Consider the following 26,241-nt stretch of genomic DNA (forward strand, 5'->3'; position numbering starts at 1 on the left):
ATATATATTTTATATATAAATAAATAAAAACTGCAGTGAACCACATGTGTACACAAATCAAACTGACATTCAGGCTTCATGCAACATTGTGTTTCCATTTTACTGTTTCATTTATAGACACTGATACATCACAGGTTGCGGTGTGTAAGAATCTTATAAAGAATAGAGTTGTTCGATGGTAAAGTGCCATTATATTCAAGTACTTCTTTTATAGTTAGGACCTTGTCCAAGTGCCAAAAGACAACATTTAGCTCATATATTGCGATGTGTAATTCATTTGTCCACATTCCCTGCATTTTCTGAATAGGTGAGATGGTCATATTTACTCACAGTTACATCACTTTTATGCAGTTTAGCTGTTTCATATTTTCACATAGGCTATGTATTATATTGCTAGTGGCAATGTTGTGGCAGTGACAGTTTTCCCACTGCACCCAACTCCCGATGTAGCTTAATCAGCTATTAAACAGTGTTTAATGTTTTTATATTATAACTTTCTATTAGCATGTAAAATTTTCTGTCAACATTTTTTGTAATATGCACGTGAAATAAACATCTTTCCATTTTCTGCCTCCTGTTTTCCTTTCTACTTTACATTCAAAATAATCGTGTCCTCCTATTTTCTTTACCAAGTTGTCCCCTTCTTTCTTTCTTTGTTTCTTTCAAGTCCCTTTAAATCCACTGTGAGACATGTATCGGTAAAATGTCACCTTTATTAACAACACGTGATAGGAACTCATGACGGGAATGTTTGTTTAAAGGAGGCACAGTTCACATTACGCACCATGGGCGCTTTAGCTTGTGATGAAGGAAACGAAGCATCCCGAAGTGCTGAATCACTATGAAGCGACTGTGTAGAAAACGGTTCACTGTTTAGAAGCATTTCATTTTAAGACCTTTAAAAATAGATGATTAATCTCAAGGGCTTTATCCTGAAAGAATAAATGTGATTTATACGATAAAGTCAAAATGGCGACATCTGTTGGTCAAACACTAGTATTGCAGTTAAGCGCAACGTCACTAGCTTCAGCCAATCAGTGACTCGCTCTGCAAGAAAGCGCATTGTTCAAAAACGAAACGGGTAAATTAACCGAGCTGGGGTTCAGAGGTAGGCAAGTGTTAGTCCCTTTCAGGTAACGTTAGCTCTATGTGATACGATATTAATCCAATAACGTTACCTCTAGGTTGGGTTTTGGTGTTTTACTCACGTAAGAAGATTTAAAGTTAGCTCCTGGAAACCGGGCGTTCATCGCACTTTCAACGTAAGTTAAATTATCTTTGATTAAAGGTGGATCATTCAATGCTAACGTTAACGTTAAATAATTGTATCGTAAACGTTAAACCGGTTAGTCATTACAGCTGTAATTATAAGTGTTGCCTGAACTGACGTTAATAACGTTAAAGGTTTTTATCCAGATAACCAACAGCAACAACATGTGCATTCTTGAGATTTTGTTTGGTGGAAGTCATTTTCAAAACTTCCAAACAAGGACACAGCTTCGTGAGCACGTTCAGTTAATAACAGTAACGTTAACTTATGTATTCACGCACTCAACTCGTGTTGAAACGGGTTTTAATTCAAATTCAGGTTAGCTAATATTAATGAAAATGAGCCGTCTTTGTAAAGTTGAGTTAACTATCCAAAGAAGGTTAAAGTTAAAGGCAACTGGACTTGGTTGAAGATTGAGTTAACTAACGTTATGTTAACGTTACGCTAAACCGTAGAGCATATGAGGTTAACGTTAGTTGGGTAACGTTAATGTTATTCTCTAGTTAACGTTAGCATATTAGGTTAGGTTCCTGGGGGACTGAGGGACAGCCTGAACTTAACAGAGTTACAAGTTGCCATTGTTACCTTGAAAACAATGTCCTGACATACTACATAATATCTAAGAACGTTACCGTTAAGGCCATTCACGTCTTGTTTCATTAAAAAAATGTATTCAAATGTAACAGCCTCTGTGAATTCACCCTTGAAAGTGTTATGTCTGCCAACGATACACAGAACAACCTTAAAGTTAAACATTTCGACTAAATAATGTGGCTTCGTCATGATTTGTGAAAATACATCAAAAGTTTATTTATTCAGTAACTTAACGTATGTTTGTCCAAATGGCAAATACATCCTCATATTCAGCTTAGCATAAGAACTTGCATTGAAAATGCAACAGAGGAAAATGTTTGTAGGGGGCGTGGTCTCGTGGCTAAGTAGTGTGTGACGCGACCACTGCTCTCTGACCGAAGTGACTTATGGTTGAATCACCTGTTCATATGCCAACAAGAATCTGTGTGATTATGTGTACAGTGGGGGAAGAAAACTGTGTATGTGTAGTTCCTCTTAACTGCTCTAGTTTTGTTTGGCTGTCAGTGGTGCATTTCAAAGTGAAGTTCAGCCCTATTAACTATTATCTTTTTCATCCCACTGGCTTATGAAGGCGTGGTTAAACACTAGAGAAGCCCAGTGCTGTCAGAAGCATGTTTTGAATTTTATTTTTGATGGAACTTTTCTGCAGTAATACTGGTCAGGCCAGATTATAGCCCGGGGAATAGTTTTCCTGTTAGACTACTCTCTTGGAGCTATTGTTTGGCTTTGAAGGGAAATGCAGGTTTCACACATTTTCCCGTTCACCTAGGTCACGTTGTCCCACAACACACCCGTATTTTAACTAGTCGTTTCGTGACAGTGAGCTGCTGCCTGAAGACGGCACACGTGTGTGACAGTATCTGAGATGGGTCTCATTGAGCTCTAAAAAGCACTTATGTATTAATTTCTAAAATGTATATTTATAGATCCTATGGCTTTATGGAAAGGGACATTACGAGGTGACCTTTTCATTAATTTCCTGGCTTACAGCCAGTTTTGAAATGTGTTGCAATTCCTTCATACTCATGCAGATGTATCTTCCTGTAACAGGTAAGCATGGCGCTGTCTTTGTCCTCCCCGTGTGGAAGCCCCTACGATGAGGACGAGGAAATGCCTGTGTTTGAGTCTACGGCAGCAGAGCACGGAGGCCTGGCCAGACCACGTCTCCCTGAGATTTCTGTCATTTCCCCTGGCCTGGCCACGCCGCCACCCATTACAGAACCAGTGAGTCGACAGGAGAATCATTATAAACAATAAATTAGGTTTTATTAACATTCAGCATTTCTCACCAAAACATGTGCATCCCTAAGGTGGAATGAAACATGAATGCAGCACGAATGCATTTCCTACCCCATAAAACATTTGCAAACAACCTCTTTAAAACATTTATTAAAATTGACTGGCTGTTTTCTTCCTCCCATTTACTGGCTTCTATGTCAGTAACAGTACATTAACGATGTTTTTCATTTGGGTCTCTAGCAGAAACTAGCAGCAAAACCTGCCTTGGTGAGACAAGAAAGTCGAGATGAAGGGAACACAGAGAGGGTGAAGGTTTTTTTGCGCATCCGGCCACTTATTAAGACGGAGAGAGATATGGGAGAGGAACAGGTAAGACTATGAACCCATTAGTAGCAGATTTTAAAATCCGATATATCGGCTGATATTTTTCTTCTTTTCAGAAACACATATTGTACATCAACAAAGATTATCCCTATCATTTCTTATGTGTACTTATGAGACCTCGCCAAGATAATGTGAAACATTTTAAATAGTTCTAAATGGTACTTTTGCAAAAGTACAGTTTATTATGTCAGCTGATTGCAGTGTTTTGTGTTGGATTGCCAACAGGGGAGTTTCAGAGTGCCATCTGTTGGACAAACTGTGCAATGACAACACTCATGATGAAGGCTCCCTCTCTCCCTTTATTTTTTGTCATTTCGTAATTTATCGGCTGTTATAAACACTGACACTGATTTATCTGCATTTACCTCATATCGGCACGCTGGTTTATCAGTCAGGCTCTAATCAGCACTTCTGTAGGTGTGTTTTATTTTATTTTTTATTGCTTTTAGTGCACCTGCACACTGCTGAAGTTTCACTCTTATTTTAGGGTTGTGTGGCTATCCAAGATGAAGAGACTCTGCTGCTCAAAGCTCCAAAAGAATCCCAGAACATGAGGACCGCAGAGAGGGGCATCACCCAGAGCATGCACAAGTTCACTTTCTCAAAGGTAGGAGACACACTTTAACACACCTAACTTGTTGTTTATTACTATGGTTAAAAGTATTGCTGGTAATGAATGTGCATAGCAACTGATGTCAGTAATAAACAAGGAGGATGCTGCATTATGAATATTTCTAATTTAAAAGCTGTATACTGATGTTTTTTCCTTACCTATATTTCATAGATTTTTGGGCCAGAGACCACACAGCAACAGTTTTATGAGTGCACAATGAAGACAATGGTGAAAGACGTGCTTCAAGGAGAAAACAGACTCCTCTACACTTATGGGGTCACCAATTCTGGAAAGACCTACACTATTCAGGGTAAGGTGTTTATTTGTTTTTTTTCAGTCTAAAGCACAGGTTTGACTGTGGCGTTGGTGTGTGTGCAGCTCTGTGAATGTGTGTGTTGTAGGCACTGATATGGCATTAAACACTCACATGGTCAGTTAAATGCCAACAATGCACAACTTAAATCTCAAACTTTGACCTGCAGGCAGTGGTCGGGAGGCAGGCCTCTTGCCCCGGACTTTAGCCTCTCTGTTCAGGAAACTGCAGGGTCGTCTCTATGTTGCCATGAACCTGAAGCCTGTTATGTATCAGGATGTGAGGCAGCTTGACCCTGATGAGGTCAGGGTGGAGGAAATCCGCAGAAACTCTCTGCTCAAAGAGGTAAACAGCTTTTAGACGTCTTATGAAATGAAAAGAATGTATTTCCTTGTTACACTGTGTCCCAGTGTCTATTGCTGCCAAGTAGGTGCTTTTATATTTAAAATGGTATCTCAGCTAAAAAGTAGCTCCACGTGCCTCTCTTAAATGCAAATAACTCTAACCGAAGTAGTGTACAAAGATTGTATGTTAATGTCTGAGTAAAGGGAAGGACTGTCATGTGTCTATCTAATTATGTGAGTTGGAATGGCTAATTATCCTTTTTATACATACATACATACATACATACATACATACATACATACATACATACATACATACATACATACACTGAACAAAATTATAAACACAACACTTTTGTTTTTGCCCCCATTCATCATGAGCTGAACTCAAAGAGGACCTGTTACATGCACAAGTCATACGTCAAACAGTGGAAGAAAATTACAGTCACCAAAGACCATTTCATGGGACCTTTTGTGTAAACTTTCATGCAAATATTTGGTTTATTTTTTTATTATTGAGGCTGATCTGAATAGCCACATGTCTCAAGAATTTGATTATCTTCTAGCACACAGATATGAGCTGGTGTATTCTTCTTGTGTACTCTTTGTCTGTTGCAGGATGAGAATCTGACTTCTCGTCGCGGTGGTACCACTACAATCTGGGACAGCGGCGTTGGAGGACTCTCCTCTACAAGTAACATTGCCACCCAGCTTGAAGGTGAGGAGGACAGTATATGTGTTGCGTTGGACAGCAGTATATTCCAAAACTTTCAAAGGCCGTCAAACACTTATTGAAAATGGTCCTGCCTATTCCAAATTAAATTACATTTGTAGTATACATCCTGAATACTTATTAAACTGAGCCCTGTCTCCATTACATTAATATCAGAGCTGCCATTGAACTCTCTGTCTCTGCAGACACTGACAGTGTTTGTCTGGAGCCTGACAGCCTTTCACACAGTGGAGGAGATGATCTGGAGGAAGGTGTACAGTTTTCTATCTGGGTCTCCTTCTATGAGATCTACAATGAGTTCCTGTATGATCTGCTGGATGCTTCGCCCTCCTCGCAGCCCAGAAAAAGGGGCACACTACGGCTTAGTGACGACAAGCAGGGCAACCCCTATGTGAAAGGTAACATTCACTCATTCACAGAAAAATCTTTCAAGAACATTAAACTGTTTAAGTAGTTAGAGTTTGAACCTCCGGAAGATCAATCTCAGTATCCAGCTTCTCTCATCTGACATATGTTACAGTTCATTAAGCAGGAAATGGTGTTTCTTTCATTCCCCCCACTTCTTTCTGCACTTTACCTTCCATCTTTTGATGTTCTATTTGGTTGCAAGTGCCACACCACATTATAAGAAACACTGTGCAATATATGATGAAAATTATTTTAGAACTACTTTAAAATCTGTACAGTGGTAGGTTGCAAGAGTTTTAATTTATTCTGCTACTTCCTTGTGTTCCATCAGACCTCACGTGGATCCAGGTCCGCAGTGCTGAGGAAGCTTGGAGGGTTCTGAGGGCTGGACGTCGTAACCAGAGCTTTGCCAGCACTCACCTCAACCAAAACTCCAGCCGAAGGTAGGAGCACATTAAATGTTTGGCTTGTTTTCCTTGGATTTATTTTGATTTACACTTGTTGCATCTCTGATCATAAATGTATCACCTACACAGCCACAGCATCTTCTCCATCCGTGTCCTGCACGTCCACCCAGAGGCAGAGTCAGGCCAGGCCACACACATCAGCGAGTAAGTTAACCTTCTGTTACCTATGTTAACTTTAACTTTTGGTTAATTTTGATTTTGGTATATTTTGAGTTTGTAAATGTGATCAAACATTGATGTGTCTTGTGCTGTCTTCTTTTTAGACTGACTGTGTGTGATCTGGCTGGGTCTGAACGCTGTAAAGAGCAGCGTAATGGTGAGAGGATGAAGGAGGCCAACAACATCAACACCTCCCTTTTAACACTGGGACGCTGTATTGCTGCTCTGAGGCACAACCAGAACAACAAGTACGTGTTAAACCATAACTTAGAATGAAGCCACACCACTGGTTCACTTTTTAAACGTTTGATGTGGAAGTAGTGATGTTCGTACATAACTCCTGTAGTAAACTTGTAAGGCCTTTTGAGTTGTGTTTCTAAGGTCAAGAATAACCTTTTAATGCCCAGCTCCTCTCTAAAGTATGTTAACGTCTGCGATAATTATAGTATTATTCCATATCGAAGCAATTTTATTAATATACTTTAGTTCATTTTATTATCCCAAATAGGAAACTTGGCTTGCAGTCAGGGCACAAGATAAACATACAAAAATCAGATAAACACAACAAAAAATGTGACCAGTACATACAGTACACTAAAAACACAAAATAGTCTCTAAAATGCCAGGTTACCTGAGACAATTAAGCGGGGTTATTGCACAGGGAACAAACCCAGAATGAATTGGGAGTTTTGTGCACTCTAATCTAGACCTGGCCTTGCAGAGAACCTGCTAGTCAAAGACAGCAGTCAGGGTAGTCTATTACCTTCAGGTTACCATGCCATGCGATCATAGGTAAGAACAGATAAAAAATTTAGCATTAAATTTCAGGTCACTATCAATGACTATTTCAAGATATTCTGTTCAGTCAATTCAACACCAACTCCTTTTAATGAAGGTCTGAGATGGGTGTTTGGATGATTTACTTCTAAAATCAACGACAATATCCTTTGTAGCATTTAACGGGAGGAAGGCCTCATCACATTTCATAGGCAGTTTTACCTAATGCTTCACAGACGAGACGTATATTTTTTTATTTTATGATACTGGATTGAACTGTTTTAAGAAAAGCCTATAATCTAAAAATTTTTTTGAATACATCCACAGGTCGCGACCCCCTCAAGTGGTGCCCTTCAGGGATAGTAAACTGACCCGGGTTCTGCAGGGTTACTTCTGTGGCCGAGGAACCTCCAGCATGGTGGTCAACATCAATCCATGTGCCTCCATCTATGACGAAACCCTCCAAGCCCTCAAATTCTCAGCTATCGCTACTCAAGTAAAAAAAGAAAAACCACTGCTCTTTTACTGTACATTCAATTTCTGTGATTTTTAGAGTGACAGATTTAGTTTTGTATGGAGGGATTCAACCAAAGGAGAAATAAAAGATCCTTCATATCATTTCAGTTGGTCCATGGCCCGTCCACAAAGACCAGAGTGGCATACATCCTGTCGCTATTGCGTGAGCCAGCAGCAGATGGTAATGAAAACACGGTGATGGAAGAGGAAGAGGATGAGAGTGATGATGAAGAAGGAGATATCACCATGTTAAATACTGAGGTAACATGTTCCATGTTCATGTATAAGGCAATCAGAAAATGTTGCTATTAAAGCTTTCTGAGGGAGTGTTTTGCATATTTACATAAACCTCTAGATGATGCCCTTTAGATAAACTTAATTATGTTAGTCATTTATTTTAACCAGCATTTCAGATGTCTCAAACTTCTCCAGTGTTCCTAACAGCTGACTTTCCTTTATGAAGCCTTTGCTGCAGGCCATTGATGTCCTGAAGAGAGTGGTGCAGCGTCAGCGGGAAGAGAAGGAGGTTCTTGAGGCAAATGTGAGAGAGCAGGTGGTCTCTGAGATGATGGAGGTCATCTCTAGGATGCAAGATGGTTTCAGGTGTGTGTGTGTGTGTGTGCTTTAACTCAAAATATTTCTAATACTAACCAGACAGCATTTACTACAGGACATGTAGTAAAAGCATTTCTAGCAATGTTTTAGATGTGAAACCCAAAGGGCCTCGAAGTTAAAATGAGAAGAAATGTCTGACGCAGATACTGAGTTGTGACGTCTTTTTTGCCCTATAGTGAGACCTTGGAGGCAGAGAGGGCTCTAATCGAAGAGAGGTGTGAAGACAAGATAGCCAACATGCAAAAACATTTGAAGAAATTCTACAGCCAGGAGCTGAAGGTGAGAGCTAAATCATCAGGCTTAAGTGTGCATTACTCTCAGGCAGTGTCTGTCCCCATGGTGTGGTTTCAGTACAGGCATAATCTATACAATCTACAATTTAGTAAAAGGAGATCTTTCTACAAGTGCAAGGAGCATCCACCAATTTAACTGGGTTATATTTGTATTGCTGTTGCTGTCTGTACTAAGATACTTGAATCTAATCTGTTTTCTTTTAGGAGCGTGATGAGGAGATTGAAGCTTTGTCCGCTGCTCTTGAAAAAAATAAGGCAGCTGAATCGGTCCCCGTGTCAGGGCCGCAGGGAGACTCTGAGGGGCCTCGACGTTCTCAGCGCCTCACTACTCAGACAGAACTTGGCAGACTGCATGCTGAGCTCAACCAGTGTCGCGCTGAGCTGCTCACCAAGACACAAGGTGACTGAAACCCTGCTCTGATTATGTGTTGATGTTAGCGTATTGTTAATGGTAGGTGACTGTCTCTTGTTCTGCTTGCCTGTGCAGAGCTGACAAAGCTGAAGATCCAGCTGGATGTCTCAGGTTCAACCGGCACCTTCACCAACGCTGCGGATCGCAAGCTGGAGGAGGGTCAGCGGGTTAGTTACCGCTGTGTCATATGAAATGCACCATTGTTTTTGCTGCGTGCGAGTGTCTATACCCTCAGAAAGACTAAAATTCCGACTTTTCTAACAGAACTTGCGTCAGCTACGCCTGGCTCTGCAGAGGCTCGGGGTGGACCTGCAGTCTGGTGAACGAGCCTGCTGTCGCAACACAGGAGGGGAAAGGCTGCGCCAGGCTTTAACGACTGCAGATGAGACACTGGCCAAACAGGTAAAACCATAGCCATGTACAGTGTCATTTATATTATTTTATAAACTGAGCTTTTCTGTAATAAGTTTCAATTATGGTTTTTAATTGGATAAGACCAGTTTCCAATTGGAAGTGAAAATAGTTCTGCTCTCTACTGCTGACAACAGTAGCTGAAGCTCAGCTGAAAAAATACTGAACTAAATCGAGACCCCAACTTACTCTTACCTGTAAGCACCTGCATGTGCAATTTCAGTTAAAGCTGGAGTAGGCAACGTCTGGCAAAAAACCACCTCCTCCCTTCAGGCTTCCCTCCAAAGCCATTTCATTCGGCCAGGCTTATTACATTTTTTTTAAATGATTGAGCATTTAATTAATTGATTGCTGTCAGTTTGTAAAGAGAATTTCCACAAAGAACAAAAACTGCTTCTGAAATTAATTTCCCAACTTTAAGGCAGACAGTAATATCTTTTCTCACTTTAGCTGCTTATTGATGATTCAACTTTAGAGAAGCTATGATTATAAGTATTTTCAAGCAGCATCTGTTTAAAGTGTAATTTAAAATAAATTTTTTTCTCTCCCTCTACTCTTTTCACTAACAATCTTGATGCACTGCCAGCTTTTAAACTAAATCTAGGTTTCTAACATCTGCACCAAGTGATTACTGTGCATGAACACTTTTTCTCTTTGTTTCATTCAACCTTCCACCTCCATCCTTTACCTCCACTTCCTCCTCCTCTGTGGTCTTGTCTAACCCTGTTGACTGACTTCTTCTTAGGACCAGATCCTGGTGGAGCTTCAGAATGGCCTGATGCTTGTAAGAGCTGACTTGAGGCGGAAAGCAGAGACCCTGGCCCAGACACAGGCTGCCCAGCCCCAGCTACCCCCCTCAGGTTTTGCTGTGTCCACCACACCAGGTTCCTGCAAGAAGAGGGGTTGTGGGGCCGCTGCAGCAAGTGACACTGAGAACCGGCCTCCGCAAAAACGCCCCCTTTTCCAGTCTCTGTTCTCGACACGTACCCCAGCGCGTAAATACAACAGTCGGGCCGTTGAAGATGAAAACCATACCCCCTACTCACGGATCTTGCGGTCTCGCCAGCAGTCTCCACCTCGGAGCCCTGTGCCGACCCCTCGTAGTCTCCGTGGGAAGTACTGAGCGCTTCTTTGGAGCTTTAGTGGGAGAGTGCATCTTTTTTATATATTATGCCAAAACAGTTATTTGCTGTTAACTTTATAGTATTTTTTTTTTGTGTATATATTCACGTTTGCAGTGAAACTAACTGTCATCATGCTTTAAATGGGGCTTGCAGTATACTACTAGGGAAGTTGAGGTGCTCTTAAGCAGTAAAGCTGCTCAGTGGCTAATAGTCACAGACTAAAAATAGTGCATGTGTGTTAACCTTTTCTGCCTCTACTGTATTCTGTTAATAAAATACACAAAATCCATGAGAACATGCATCTTTTTCACATTATAAAAATTTACCCTTCTCTCCATTGTAACTACATTTACTAACAGACTTTGCAGAGCACATATGCTTTATTTAAACTATTTACATATACATAGCACTGATGGTGTCCCTTGAGTTTCTGCTCGGAAGGATTTGTTTTTACACTGACCTAGCATTAAAATTACCAAAACCTTGTGTATTTGCTTGATTTACACATTGCAGTGAACAGTCTTAAAATTTATTACAAGAGCTTGGACTGTTTGAAAACCTGTTTGATCCTAGATAAAAAAAAAAAAAAAAAAGAGATCAGGATTGCAAACTTTACAAATGTAGTTTAATGTAATTAACAATTCTACGCATCAATAAGTAAATCCTGACCTGTAAAACACTGACATTTGGCAAAGTCAACCCCCCTAAGTAGTTTCATATCACAGGATACACATATTGTCCATTTTAAAGCCAGCAAATGGGAGGGTGGGTGTCAGGGTGTGAAGGAGATGAGGTTGAGTGGAGACACCCTCCTGACGGGAGTGTTGCTGTTTGAGAGTGGAGCGAACAGATCTGCGGATGGCGTCTCAATTTGATCTCTGACCTGTGAGATCTGCCTCAACAGAGCCTTTCCCTCTTCGCGAGCCTACAAGCAGAGTGAGCACAGACACAAGTTAGTGTATTAGTACTATTACATCAACTAGAGAGCAGTGCTCTGATTATGCAGGCACGCTTACATCGTTGTAGTCACAACAGCGCTGAGCATAGAAGGACGCCTCATCGTAGAGCTTGTTCTTGAAGTAGTACTGGCCCAGGTACCGCAGGGCTGTGCTCACCTCAGCATGTTCCAGTTGTTCCTTTGATGATGACATTTTATTAGAAATGATTTCTTTTAAACGACTACGTCACCAAGGTGTCAAAAATTAACATTATTTAAAATCCTTACCCCACAAGAGAAAATGTCTTGGATGTAAAGCATGTAACACTGGGCAGCATCCTCAGACTCATTCAGCTGTTCATGGAGTCTGCCAAAGGAATAAGAATTCACATTTAGCACCCATTATCTCTGGGTCATGCAGATAACATGACATCTGACATCAGAGAAAAGCTGCACATCAGATCTTCCTTTTGTGCTTAAGCGTTAAAGAACATGTGGCGTAAGCTACTTTGTTTTATTGATTTTTTATGCATTTCCTCAGGATGCACTTACTTTGCCAGTTTGAGTAGAGCCATTTTCTCTACATCTCTAACAGAGTATGCCCTCCAGTAACACTAGATGAAAACAGAATAGGTTATGGTCCAAATAAAAAACTAAAATGAATTTATTACACAAACCAGGAATCACTGACAGGTTGGTAACATGCGCACCTTCTTGGCTTCCACTTGCTGCGACAGTTTTTCGTAGCTTTCACCCAGGGCGACCAACATGCGCGAGTCATTGGGCCTACAAAAGGACATCACAGTATGTCAAAACAAATACGACCATTTGGTTTATGAGCATACTTCATTCTTAGTAACACCTGCATGAACACCTTTTCCATACCTAAGCTGGTGAGCCTTTCGATAATAGTACAAACAGTAAAAGGGCATCTTGAGGATCTCATATGTCTGACCCAGGCCATACCAGGCACGGTAGTCCCGCTTGTTCACTTCAATGGCATGCCTGTACACAAGGAAAAACATAGTAACGACAATATAATCTGGTATAATTCCTCCACACTGCTGTGAAAGGTCTGGCAATGAGTAAAAACTCCATCATCCTGACCTGTAGGCCTGGATGGCAGCTGAAGTGTTCTTCATTTCCATGTACTCATGGCCCATGAGGGTCCAGGCGCCAAGGCAGCGAGGGTTCAGCTTGAGGGCCCGCTGGAAGTACAGAGCTGCCTTCTCATGCTGAGAGCGTAAACTGTAATAGTTACCTGTGGATGAGACATCAATTACAATGTTTATAGGACATTAAATGGAAAAAAGCAAGCAGTACATCTGTGAGGTTGTCAATTCATGCTTACCGTATGTATTGGTCAACTAACTGTTCCATCACTGCAAAATTGTGTTGTAGAATCTTGCTTCTGTATTTCTGTAAGTAGCGGCACTAGTGTTGATCAAAAAGGATCGGCACTTACCGATAACGCAGCACGTCTCCACTCTGTACTTGTCGATCTCCACCAGGTTGTGGGCCAAGTAGCTCAGCTCTGGCTTCATGCTCTGTGGAAGCATTCAACGGCATCAACAATACAACAAAACATCTAAAAACAGGTCTTTATAAGAACATTAGTCAGTTCTAGACCAAAGTTTTTAATTTAGGTCCCCCATTGTGACATAATTCAGAGGTCCAATAAAAAAATTAAGATAATATAACACAGCCCCCTGCCAGTAAGCTTCTTGTTCTTGTGCAAGGCACTTTGCCCTACTGGCTGCTATAATTTAGACCTCTAACCTCCCTGTGAAACAAGACAACACACACTTCTATGTTAATCAATAAGGTATCACACTTTGACGTAGAGCAGGTTGGAGAACGTGTCCATGTTGTCGATGCGATACGGATCCTGCTCCCTCAACTCATTGAACAGAGCCAAAGCTTGGTCAATATCTGAAATGAATCAAGACAGGAGAACTGTAAGAAGTAACCTGTCCCCGTAACATTCAATTTCAGACAAAAGGTTTTTGAAAAAGGTAGAAAACAAACTTCTGATGTTGTGGTAGGCGACTGCAATCTGTGAGATGATGTAGGTGCTCTTAGAAAAGCCAGCATCAATGAGGTTCTGGTATTTCTGCAACGCTTCTTTGATCATCTGCAGCTCTGTGTACATGTGGGCCACAAAGAAGTCTTTAATCCAACAGTCTGGCAGAGACAGGGACTTTAGCTGGGGAGAAAGACCAAGGTAGATGGAATCATTTATCAGCCCATATAAAGACCTCAGATGGAGCATTTCTTTACACTGATTGGTTAGGAGCAAGTTTTTTGTTTTGTTTTTCGGTTTGTTCTTCAGACATAAAAGTATAGTTTAAAAGTCATGAGGCTGTATTGTGAGGACTGCTTTTGGGTTTGGACACAATGCGATCTACAATTTGTGTATGTGTAAACACAAAGACAGTTACCATTTCAATGTTGGTGACAAGGTTACTAAGCTCCAGCCAGGCTCCCCAGTGAAGAGGAAGTGCATGTATTGCCTCAACAAAGACCTCCACCGCCTCCTTCAGCAGATCCAGCTTTCGTAGCACCACCCCGTACCTGTGTTCCCACATACATATATTTATATACACAGTTTATGAGCAGTCCACTGTATTCCTCTGCAGTGTGTACACTTTAGAGGAAAGGTTCTTACAAGTACAGGGTGAACCCGTCCAACTCTCCTGCAATATGCTTCTTACTGAGCTCAACCCTCAGCTCTCTCAAGGCTTCGTTGCGCACCTGACCCTTCTCCAGAGGACCTAAAACCACACAGAAAAAAAAAACACACGAAAAGTTCCGTGGTAAAGATTAACAAAAGGACTTTCAGTTCTCTTTTAAAAAAGGTCCAAAACAGAAAAGTCCTCACCCAGGTTGTCCACAGTTTCATCATCCTTCTTTTTCTCGCCCGACTGAAGACACAGACGGAAACTTTCAGAAATGGTTCCCAAGCATTACAATCAAAAGCCAAGCAGTCTTGTCATCAAATGAAATTGAGGATCAAAGGATGCTGGCATGCCTGATATGATCAGAATCTTACCAGATAGCGTGAATACATGTAGAGGAAATAAGCCTTCTGACTGCAGCAGCCTTTCAGAAAGTACGCAGCACGGTCATACTCTTTCAGGTCAAAGTAGGATTTGGCCAGTGTAAGTGCATCCAGGTCTTGTGCATCTTGCTGTATTTGTGACAGACAATGAAAAAGAAAAGTCATCCTAATCATCTTTACCAAGTCAACTACATAACTGATAAATAAAGATTAATCTAATTGAAAAACACAATAAGGCTTTCATAAAGTAGTCACAGTATACGACACTTCTGAACACCTCATATTTCTTCCCTATGGAAGACAGTTGACTCTAACTTTTTTAATACTCAAAGTTATGCCTTTGCTTGTAGTTAATGTGTCAAAGGGTAGATCTAGTGATATTCTTTATCTTCATACAGTCAACAAACCCTGTGAAAAGACCAAAACTGAATAACAAAATGACCCTACTAACAAGTATAGTTAGCCATAGTAGCCAAATTTTTATCCCTAGATTAATGTCTCCCTGTTGTCCAAAAGAAAAAAAACAGAAAATAATTAATGTTCACACTGTTCCACTGGGTGACATGTTCCTTTATTACGATGAAAATGGGCACGGTAGTTTATTTTGAGGAGATCCCACATATGAAATATGAAATGAATATGAAAACTAATTAAACCCAGAAAAGCCTTCAGCCATGGCAGTGTACAGACCTCAGTAAAAGGAGGTGATGGGGGTAATTCATCCTTGGGCAGAGGGTCCAAAGCAAATGCCAATTCAGAAGCCCTAAAATATAAACACAGGAAACATATGACATAAGAGTGTCATTGCAGTCAAGGTGATTTTTAGGGTTAGGTTTTTTTTTTGGTGATATCAAAACTGTTTTGGTTTTGCAGCAAACATGAACACCACTACACACCTTTCACCTTTCTATTTAATCCAACTATATATATATATATATATATATATATATATATATATATATATATATATACACACGCTAATTGACAGGAATTAACAACAACTACAAGTTGAGCCCAGTCAAACATTAATACACCTTCCAGTACTGTCATCTGTGGCAGCTAAGTTACAAATTATTTCAGCTCAGTGTTTTGGTCCTTAGGGTGCATTTAAACTTTCTAGAACAATACAATCAACTGATGATTTAACGACGCTGAAATATAACGTTAATAGTGTTCTATATTTCTTGTATTCAGTGAGCAGCATAAGCTAAATTGTTATAATGAGACTTGTCAACAGCAGTACCCCACCGTAACGGTTAGCGAACAGCTAACCGTTACGCTAGGTTACTAAGGCAGAGGAGCAGAAAGACAGGCAGTTAATGGCACAGTAGTCTCAGTCAATCTCACCACTTCCCGCTTTGTAAAAGCCCTCTTTCTTTACAAAGCGATATGATCGATATTAGCTGTTTCTTGATTTGTACCAGATCCCCAAACTCACTACAGAGAGCCGCCATTTTCATACTTTACAAACCAGGTACGCTATTGGTGGAAATACAAAGAGGTAGTCCTTCTTCTTCTTCTTCTTCTTCTTCTTCTTCTTCTTCTTCTTCTTCTTTGGGTTTTTACGGCAGCTGGCATCCATTGAGTTGCATTACTGCCACCTTCAGGCTATGTTTAGCCTTTGCTTTCATTCATACTAAACCCGCCTATCTACTGTAATACAGTCGCCCTCAGAAAACCAAATATCCATTTCCTTTAATGTTGACTTCAACATCTCCTTTTTCAACTGCTTCTTTTGCCACCTTATCTGCTCTCTCATTTCCCTGAATTCCCGAGTGTGCAGGGACCCACAGAAATATGACATTTTCCCCCTGCCTAGCTATTCTTGAGTTCATAAATAAGACTTCATAAAGCAAGTCCAGGTGACTTCTAGTTGTGCATGTCTTCATGCTTATAAGAGCTGACACAGAGTCACTACATATTAATATTTCTGTCCATTCTAACGCCATCAATATGGCAAACAGTTCAACTGCAAACACACTCAGACAATCAGATGTTCTTTTGTTCACCTGATACCTAGGAACAACAACTGCAGACCCTGTTGCATCTGTTTGCATGTCCTTTGACCCATCTGTGGAAATCTGAATACTTTCCTTATACTTACATTCCCTATAGCTATAATATACACTAGTTAAATCAGCATTCTTATTATTGCGTTTAATCTTAAGTAGTTCCAAATCTACACATGGTATTTCAAATTCCCAGACAGGTCTGATAGGCTACACCACATTTGCGCCAAACTCTTTATCATATACCCCTGTATCCTTTGCCATTTGCTCCCCTGTCCACCCAAAACTTGTTTTTTGTGTTGTCTCCTTCTCCCAGCATGTCTGCAGCACCCTTTGTGCTGGATGGCTATCTCCATGCCCTCTTATATTGACCCAATAATTAGCCCCCAGCTGCTTACTCCTCAACCACAATGGCATTTCACCTGCTTCTACTTGGAGAGCACATACTGGGGAGGTTCTAACTGCTCCTATGCACACTCTTAAAGCCCGAGCTTGTATAACATCCAGGTCTGCTAACACAGATTTGGCTGCCGAACCATATACAATACTTCCATAGTCTAACCTTGATCTTATTAAGGCTATATATATGTATTTCAGCGATGCTACACGCCCCAATCCTGCAAGACACTTCATGACATTTATAACTTTTTTACGCTTATCAACTACATATCTAATATGCTCCCTCCATGTTAATCTCACATCAAAATATACTCCCAAAAAACGAAAACTTTCAACTCTTTCTAATTTATTTCTATACAATTTCAAATACCATTCCCTGACTTTCTTTCTTGTGAAGAACATAACTTTTGTTTTTTCCACTGAAAACTTAAATCGCCATTTTGTTCCCCACTTTTTGACTTGATTAATTCCATCTTGCATTTTCTTAGCTACGTATCCCACATTTCTCCCTCTTTTCCACAATGCTCCATTATCTGCAAACAATGATCTCCCCATATCAGCAGGAATTTTTACAAATACATCATTTATCATAATGGAAAATAAAGTTAGACTTATTACACTCCTGAGGTGTCCCGTTCTCTACAGTATATTGGCTAGATAATTCTGCTCCTATCTTCACCTGAATAGTTCTTTCATTTAAAAATTCCATAATCCAATTAAACATTCTCCCTCCAACACCCATTAGATTCAGTTTAATTAGCAATCCTTCCTTCCATAACATAACATATGCCTTTTCCACGTCGAAAAATACTGCAACCATTGTCTATTTATTTACTTGAGCTTTCCTTATTTCATCTTCTAGCCCCAGCACTGGATCTATAGTATTCCTTCCCTTCCTGAAACTGCTTTGGTATGAAGCCACCATTTCTCTTTCCTCCAAGAAGTATATTAACCTCTTATTCACCATACGTTCCATTAACTTACAGATATGAGACGTCAAGGCAATTGGTCTATAGCTTCCAGGTCTGCTGGCATCTTTTCCAGGTTTCCTTATTGGAATTATTATAGCCTCCTTCCAACTCCCTGGTATTATTCCATCTACCCACACTCTGTTGTACAACATCAATAATTTTTCCAGACTTTCTGGACTTTATCATACAATAATATATTTCATCTTTCTCTGGCAAGAGGTAGTCCCGCCCACCAAGAGTGACATCATTCTTTTCCCGCTTAGTTACCAAAATAAGAGACTGTCTTTGCCTAGTCAGAAAAAAGATTTGGGAGTATTACTAATTACTTGTTAAAAATGTAATCAGCCTAATCCAAGTACCAAAAAATCAAAGTACTGTAACCTGATTATTTTTAGTTACTTTTGGATTACTTCAATGCCAAATAGCAAATGAAGACAAGAGAAGTACCAATGACGCGTTGTCTGCTCAGTGTATTTTTAGAGAAATATACAAAATATTCCATTCCCATGAAATCAAAATTTTTTTTAAATGTTTTTATATGATATGCTGTGCACTATGTCACCACTATGGCAGTATCTGGCCCATCAGTGACAAAAATGTGTTTTGTAGGTATTCTCAATGATATTTAAAAGTTTGTCATGTGGAAAAGCATTTTAAAATGTTGATGACTCATTCTGCACCTAATAAAAACATTTCTCAAAATGAGCTGCTGAAGCATAGTGTTTCTTGGACCGTGCCCCACTCATTACTGTACAAAAACACATTTCACTGATTTTGGTGAAACTGGATCATATTTGATGGAGAAATATTAGAAATATGGAGAAAATATATTCTAGTTTTCTCTCTGATGTCTCCTGGCTGTTTGCCTCAACTCTGTGATTCAGTTTCCTGATTGACAGATAGCTTTACTTGTAGCTGAAGTTAGTTAACAGCTACCTAGCTGCTGTTATTAGCTCAGTTAGCTGTGCAATCACTGGTCAGATTAGCCTCGGAGCACCAGGGGAGTGTTCAGACTTTCATATATATATTATTTTCTAAACGGCGTGCCATATTATATATATATATATACACACACATATATATATATATATATATATCATACATCCTCTGTTGGACACGTCTTCCTATTTTCTCCACATAGCAAAAGTCACTTACTGACAAAGTAATCAAGTAGCACTGCAGTTTACAAGGCAGAACAACATATTTATTTTGTAATAAATATTCTTATGTTTGGCCTACCTACATACATTAACTTAGTGTCTTGTGTTGAATCAAATATTGTGTGTTTCATGCATTTAAATTAGCAACAGTACCTGCAAGCTTATATGGGATAAAGACATCCCAACATCATCAGGACTTTTCACTCTATATATAGCCTTTGCCTGAGACCTGCATTAGCCCCGGGCTTACAGCTCTGTTAGCCATGAGCTTACAGGCCTTTCAAACTCAAGACTTCAAATGTGGGATGTCCCCGAGCTCAGGGCTTAACCCTTCTGCAGAGTGGGGCTAAGCCCTGACTTTTACACTAAGAAGATCAGAGTTAAAATGACTAATTTCAACTTAAGTTAGAGTAAAGCAATAGGATGTTCATTGTTCAATCAAATTATTGCAATGTGATCACAGCGTAACCAGTGTGCTTTGAGTGTTCTAAGGACAAGGACCCTGGACTCTGAGTTTCAAAAGTGAATATATAACCTGAGCTGGGATTTACTTAGGCCTATAGCTTTAGGCTTTCTGTACAATCAGGTTAGTGTGGGAAGTCTTTGGATGTGTTTTTGGAGCTGATACTATAAACATACCAGCTTCCTTTTGCTCCCATGCACAGCTAATTTCAGTGTATTCATCATGTCACCATGCAGGTTATCAACTTCTGGAACCACAGCAATAGCATGACTTCCTGTTTTCAAACGCTTGCTGATGACCCATAAAATGTCTCTGTTACTATTTACAGTAAGTCCTAACCGGCAGTCTATTTTCAGACCTCTCTTTGTTGAGCTTATGCTGTTGAATAGTTAGACCCCAAACCTTACATCTCTTTAAAGGGTAGGGTGGGGTTGATCTGACGTTCATCTACTTTCAGCAACCCTGTCAGATCATCATATTTGGGGTGTAAAATGTTACATAGGAGAAATTTAGAAGACAGAATGTTTGCAGAGCTACAAGTGTTTGACATAAATTTTAAGAACATTGCCACAAAATGTCACCAGTTCCTGCATTAGCAGTACATGTCTTAGGAAATATAACAGAACACACGAGGCCTCCATAGCTACCAATGACTAAGCCTTGGTGATAATTTGAGCTTTTGATCATAACATGCACCATACATGAAAATTGTCCAATCTTAATTTACATCTTTAGAAAGGCCCTTTTAAGCTCTGCTAAACCCCTGTTCTGTCATTATTATCTGCATTTGCTTTCATGGAAACAGCAGTTCCTTATTCAATCAATATCTAACTCAACAGTGAGTTTTGAAAGGGCAACAACATTATGACTATTTCTTGTGCCAGTAATGTGTCTTATTTGATTGCCTGCTCAGCTCCTGTCACTGGCCTCTGTCTTCCGTCCTGCTCCAGTGATGCAGAGCTGACAGGGCTCATCATGTTCTTCTGTCAAAATCAGCAGCATCTCTGACTATGGGATTTCCACCACCCTGCACAGAAATACAAGCACATCTTCTTTATGTATAATGTTCAAATTCTCTCTTTTGCTGCTAGGCATAAAATAAAGATAATGTAATTATTTATATCACATTTTAGGTAAAGTAATGTAGACCCAAACAAATGAAAATGGAGTCATCTTCACTAAAACAGTTTGGACTAACCATAAACAAAACATTCCATCTTTGGCTGATGCAAATGTTCAACAGTTGTGAGAAAAGTTCAAAATCCATGTGATAAATAATGTTTTGCACCCAATTAATAAATCCAGGATCAGCATGCATCCCTGAAACAGTACACCAACAGGTGTTCACACCCCAGCTGGAACTAAAACCCACACGACAACTGCCTAATGCACTTCTTATGATCTTTGAAGAGGGTGGATTCTTCAAGTGTTGTTTGGCGAAGATGGTTCTCTTGTAAAACTTTGGACCAGAAATACGTCATCTCTTCCAGGAACCGCAGACAGCACAAAGCATTTTTTGATCACAGACCCCATAGAGGTTGATGTCTACAGTTGTCTTATTCACCAGCAGAGAAAAGCAGAAGAAATTCAAGTGGGTAATGCAGGATCAATAAACTTCTTATGTTTTCTTCAACATATTAAGTCTGGGAAGGAAAATGATGACAATATTTATACAAAATGTAAACACATGAAAGGCCAACACCAAATCTGAAGGATACTTCCTGTCTGGGGATATTTATTCTTCCTAGCTCTACAGATATTCATTAAGTGTCTGAATAAGGTTATTGTTCACTCCTATGTGTGTATATGTATGAAAAGTATATTGGACATTGGTTCAACTAAAGACATGTTGCTGTGTCCTTCAAGCAACATGTAACACTAACATTGTGCCGGTCAGTCTGTCTGTAATGAACTAAAATAAAGATAATCTCGGCCTTGTGTTACTGAACAGATGTATAACAGTGCATATTTATCAAGAAAGCTGCGTCAGTCAGCCGACAAGCAGGCAGAGAGGAGAGACAGAGTCTGACCTTCTGTTTTGGAGTCACTGGCTGTCACCTTAGGCTTACTTTAGCTCAGCAATTGAAACTCTTGTGACCTCTGGAAACCTGCAGCATAGTACCCTTAAATTCCTTCACACAGGACATCTCTGTAGCACCACAATGCTTAATTTATAATAGTATGATGTGACAAGCATTTGGTAGATGGGGGTGGATTGTATGAAATACTGAGTACCTAATTTTGCCATGGGATGGCACTGTCTAACTGTATTTACCATGGGGGGGATGAAGAAAAGACCCAAAAGTTTATTACTGTAAAACACATTTGTTTTCAGTTTTTAAACACTGTGTAGATCAAAGAATCAGAGAAAAATAATATTCTTTTTGACAATATGTTTTCCTTTAAAGTGCTGGGCTTAAATGATCTGCTGGTATCATCATAATTCACCTACCAACCTGACAGTGAAGTTTAACCAACCTCATCCTTCTTTCCCTCTCCTTGAAAGGTATCTCAGGAGTAGTTTGTTTGAAATGTCTTTCCTAATTACTTGAATTTTATCCAAAGACCTGAACTGGGAATTTGGTACAAGAAATTAATTGACTCTAGTCCCTCAGCTCTCCTTAAGAAGACGTGGGGATGACACAGTTGATGACACATATTTTTAACTATTGTATGTACACAGCAGAGGGAGAGCCGGTCCTCTTAAGGAGATGGATTTTCTGGTTGTTAAGTTTGAAGTTCCAGCACGTCAGAAAACTAGAGGCTGATGATACTCCATCACAGACAAGACAGTAGAATATAATTTCCCTTCAGTTCTATGCAGCGTCTCCATTCACCTCCCTGCGCTTCCAGCTCTCTCTGTTGGACATCCTCTGTTGGACACGTCTCCCTATTTTCTCCACATAGCAAAAGCCACTTAAGAAGACTGACAAAGTAATCAAGTAGCACTGCAGTTTACAAGGCAGAGCACATGGCTCACTGAGCAGGTTGAAAGAGGTGCAGAGACCGGCCATGTAGCCCACCCCTTTCACTCATCCCTTCCTCACTTTGTCGTTTATTTCAAATTTTTGTTTCTCTCATTCTTTTAAACATACACCATCATGCACACACACCCTTCTGACTCATTGCCTCTATAGCACTTCACTTAAACATCCCACACACACACACATCCTGCAGGTATGGGGCAGTGAAGTGCATGATGAAGCTGCTGAGACTGAATTTTCAGACAGCTGTGTAATTGAAAGGGAAAATATGCCAACAATGTGCTTAATTGTTTGTGTGTGTGTTTTGTTTCTTTGTTTATATGTTGGTGTTTGTGTGTGCATACGCCTTCACCGTGGGATTCAAAGCTGTTTGTAAAAATCCAAAAATCTATAATTATATGTCATTTTGGTTTGCTGTTTTTTTTCATTATAACAAAAGTCACTTTTCAGTCCAAAATACACCCCTAATGTCTGTGTATGTGAAGCTGATGATGAGTAGCCTACAGATTATCAATGTGAATAATAAAAACAAATACTGCTCAATTTATCTCTTCAAAGGTAGAGATCAAAGGTTCATACAGGCTTAATGTGGATGAGTTGTATCTGTTCAAAAACAAAAAATACATACTCATCCTCAGAAAAGAAGACTTGATACTGTTATTTCCTCCTTTATTTCTTTTTGCAGCTGTATATCAAAGCAGCATTAGATGGTGGAGTAGATTTGCCTCCAAACAAACAAACCATAGGAACATTTTCCCCATAAAGAAAAACATTTCTGTGCATCTGTTACATTTGTGTAAATAAGCGTGATAAAGTGGCATTCCCGGTCCCTGTGGTTTTGATCTTCAGGGCCCAGAACAGGACCCTGTGATTGGCTGTCGATGATGTTGTTCAGTTGGACTGAGAACAGCCAACAGTCATGTCTCATCGGGGCAGCCACCACCTGAGCACTGGGCACTGCATCACACTGCCTTCACATGGACACAGTCATGAACTGGTCTGTACTGGATTGTATTTCTGGCCTTAGTAGGATTTTCTTTTGTTTTATCATGGAAAAATAAAAATACCAGTGGCAGAAGAAGTATGTAGATCCTTTACTTTAAAGGTATCCTTTACTTGTACTTTAAGTAAAAGTACCAATGCAACAAAAACATGGAAACACGTAAAAATACTCCTATTCAAGTAAAAGTCCTCCATTCAAAACCCTATTTAAGTAAAAAGTACTGACGTGTTATCAGCTAAATCAAAAGAAGGCTGTTCAGTACATGTGAGGCAATCTTAAAAATATAAAACTCTTTCCTTTCCAACTCATGTGGACTTGCTTTTTAAAAGTGTCCTGCTGCTTCCAGCAGGGCAATCTGACATTTTCCTGCTCATCTGTTGTCCACTCTTTGCCACAAAAAAGTGCTTTGAATGACGTTGTATGAGGAGAGCGGAGAGGAAGAGAGGAACGTGGAATGTGCAAAAACAAAACAAAAACCCAACAACTTCCCAAACAGTATAAGCCCTTCTGTCAGTTCAGAGCACTGCAGTAACCACATCCTCCATGTTAAGGTGGCACGTGATGTGTGCCAGGAACATGTCAAGCCGCGGATAATGGCTGAGACAGATGTGTCACGTCTGCGCACAGAGGGGGAGAGAGGGACATGTTTTGGGTATGGGATTAATTTGCCTTTTGGGACAGGTGCTGAGAGGAGTGGGTGCAGACACAATAAATCTTATGTTACATGCAACTCCACCCCTCCCCCTATCCAACTTCACAGGACACTGGGAACATGTAACTGGCTAATTCATACGGAAAAACTCTGTCAGCGATATGCTTTTACACCAGTGTTACTATTTCCTGTAATGAGATATCTTTCTTACTCTTTGCCTTCTTTGAACAATATGGATTTTGGCTAGTAGCACTCATGTTGTCAGCTGGTGACTACAAATTATACCAACTCAGTCTGAGTGAACCTTGATTTAAACCAGACACTGCATCATATTTTAACTGAAACAGTTTTTTTCCCACTGATTTCATATCACAGGGTCCCTGGTCAAATGCAAGAGTTATGGTGCACGGATGAATTTAGACATGTAATAAGCCAGTCAAACATAATTGTCAACAGATGTAATTCAGCTCTGAAATGGCAGCACAGAGTGGGGATGGGGATGATGGGTTGCTGCACCCAAGGCTATGTAAATACATTATTTAATATTTTATGATTCATGACTTTATACATGAATTCTGATATCAACTCTCTTTCCTTATGAAACCCAGGAGCCATATTATGAATTTATGGCAGGACTACATGTTCTCTCCACTAAATGGTGCAACGCTCTCAGGTAATTAATAAAAGGGCTGTGTATTGCAATGACACCATTTCCAGCTTGTCTACTAATGTAAGTTAGAAAATTTTGTAATGGAATGGCCTCAAAAACTAATTAAAATAAATGTTCGATCAATAATAGAAAACAAAGTGTTTCTTGGCCACTGCTGGAACCAGTCTGTCCTTAACAGAAAAACAACTATAGGCCTATGTGTGGTAGGTTCAAGCAGCTTATAAAGACCAATATTTACGCTTGTTGTTAGGTCTGCCACTAGGTCGCGACCTCTAGTGGCAGTATGACTGTAGCCAAAGAGAAAGTCAGGTGAACCAGTATTAAGAGCAAGAAAGTCCGCGTAAGGGTGGGTGGATTGGGTCAAACTCAGGACTTTCACACAGGAGACTGGCATTTGAGTAAGTCCTGAGTTAGGCTACTTAGAGTTTTAGGTTACATAGCTTTACTAACGTACAAGGGTGAGTGAGTTAAGTCAGGCGATTTACGAGTTAGTACGAGTACTTACGTCATGTACTCATTTTAACCCAAACCATGATGTTTTCCTGAACCTAATCAAATAGTTTTATTGCAAAAACTAACCAAACTGTGGCCGTTTCACAATGTTAACCATGTGTTTAACGTCATGTGACTTACATGAAGTTAAGGTCTGATACTCCTGGACTGGTTGCTGGACTTTCCAACGGTCACATATGTTGTTTAAAGGAACTGTCATATAAGTTGTTTTGGGAGGCACTGACAAACCACCTATTTTGTTGATAAGGTATGAAGACATGTTGGCTGGAACACAGACTAAGGATCTAAGATAAATGTAAATGTAACAAACCAACCAACTTGTCACAACAGGTTACTTGGAAGTCCTAAACATCTGTGAAAGAGTGCATACACACTTTTAAGACCATCACCCTCCTAGATGCCCAGAACTCAAGAAATCAACACAGAGGTTAAAGATTGACCTTTCTAGCTTCAGCAACTGGCACTGCAACTTTGACCTCTTTATCCTCACTGACCTCCCAGTGGGCCAGTCATTACAAACTGCTGCTGCTGCTGCTGCTGCTGCTGCTGCTGCTGCTGCTGCTGATACCTCCTGCACCTGAAAACATTGCTATGAGAGCGGAGTTAAACAAAACAGTACATTACAGACTGGACAGCTAAACAATGAGCTGAACTCACTTGCAAAGCTCCGTGAAGTCGAGGGGACGTGCAGATTCGGGTGATAAATCTTTGTATGTTTATCACTACAAGTGATAAACGTTTCACGTT

At 40.1% G+C, this 26,241-nt stretch overlaps 2 protein-coding genes across 3 annotated transcripts; one reads left to right on the plus strand and one right to left on the minus strand.

Annotated features, from left to right (window-relative positions):
- Positions 1-1,087: 1,087 nt before the first annotated feature.
- kif20a (kinesin family member 20A) lies at positions 1,088-10,964 on the plus strand. Of its 2 annotated transcripts, none has more exons than XM_046039790.1 (19): positions 1,088-1,262; positions 2,915-3,088; positions 3,344-3,472; positions 3,975-4,094; positions 4,272-4,410; positions 4,583-4,758; positions 5,376-5,475; positions 5,676-5,888; positions 6,230-6,341; positions 6,435-6,509; positions 6,629-6,772; positions 7,629-7,797; positions 7,926-8,078; positions 8,281-8,420; positions 8,609-8,711; positions 8,930-9,125; positions 9,213-9,304; positions 9,402-9,539; positions 10,294-10,964. In XM_046039790.1, the coding sequence occupies exons 2-19, from the start codon at positions 2,921-2,923 to the stop codon at positions 10,669-10,671; spliced, it is 2,745 nt and encodes a 914-aa protein (XP_045895746.1). In that variant the 5' UTR covers positions 1,088-1,262; positions 2,915-2,920; the 3' UTR covers positions 10,672-10,964. The 2 variants fall into 2 exon arrangements, with proteins under 2 accessions (XP_045895746.1, XP_045895747.1); XM_046039791.1 differs by having other exon boundaries at positions 3,347-3,472.
- Positions 10,965-11,275: 311 nt separating this feature from the next.
- On the minus strand, positions 11,276-16,174 carry cdc23 (CDC23 (cell division cycle 23, yeast, homolog)). The gene is made up of 16 exons (XM_046039792.1): positions 16,018-16,174; positions 15,361-15,433; positions 14,662-14,799; positions 14,491-14,533; positions 14,278-14,383; positions 14,051-14,183; positions 13,638-13,815; positions 13,444-13,541; positions 13,075-13,156; positions 12,717-12,870; positions 12,495-12,614; positions 12,320-12,395; positions 12,162-12,223; positions 11,898-11,976; positions 11,689-11,808; positions 11,276-11,597 (listed from the first exon to the last, which is right to left on the minus strand). The coding sequence occupies exons 1-16, from the start codon at positions 16,128-16,130 to the stop codon at positions 11,445-11,447; spliced, it is 1,728 nt and encodes a 575-aa protein (XP_045895748.1). The 5' UTR covers positions 16,131-16,174; the 3' UTR covers positions 11,276-11,444.
- Between the last annotated feature and the right edge of the window lie 10,067 nt (positions 16,175-26,241).

Source organism: Micropterus dolomieu, linkage group LG23 (genome assembly GCF_021292245.1).
Source record: "Micropterus dolomieu isolate WLL.071019.BEF.003 ecotype Adirondacks linkage group LG23, ASM2129224v1, whole genome shotgun sequence".
Classification (NCBI taxonomy): Eukaryota; Metazoa; Chordata; class Actinopteri; order Centrarchiformes; family Centrarchidae; genus Micropterus; species Micropterus dolomieu.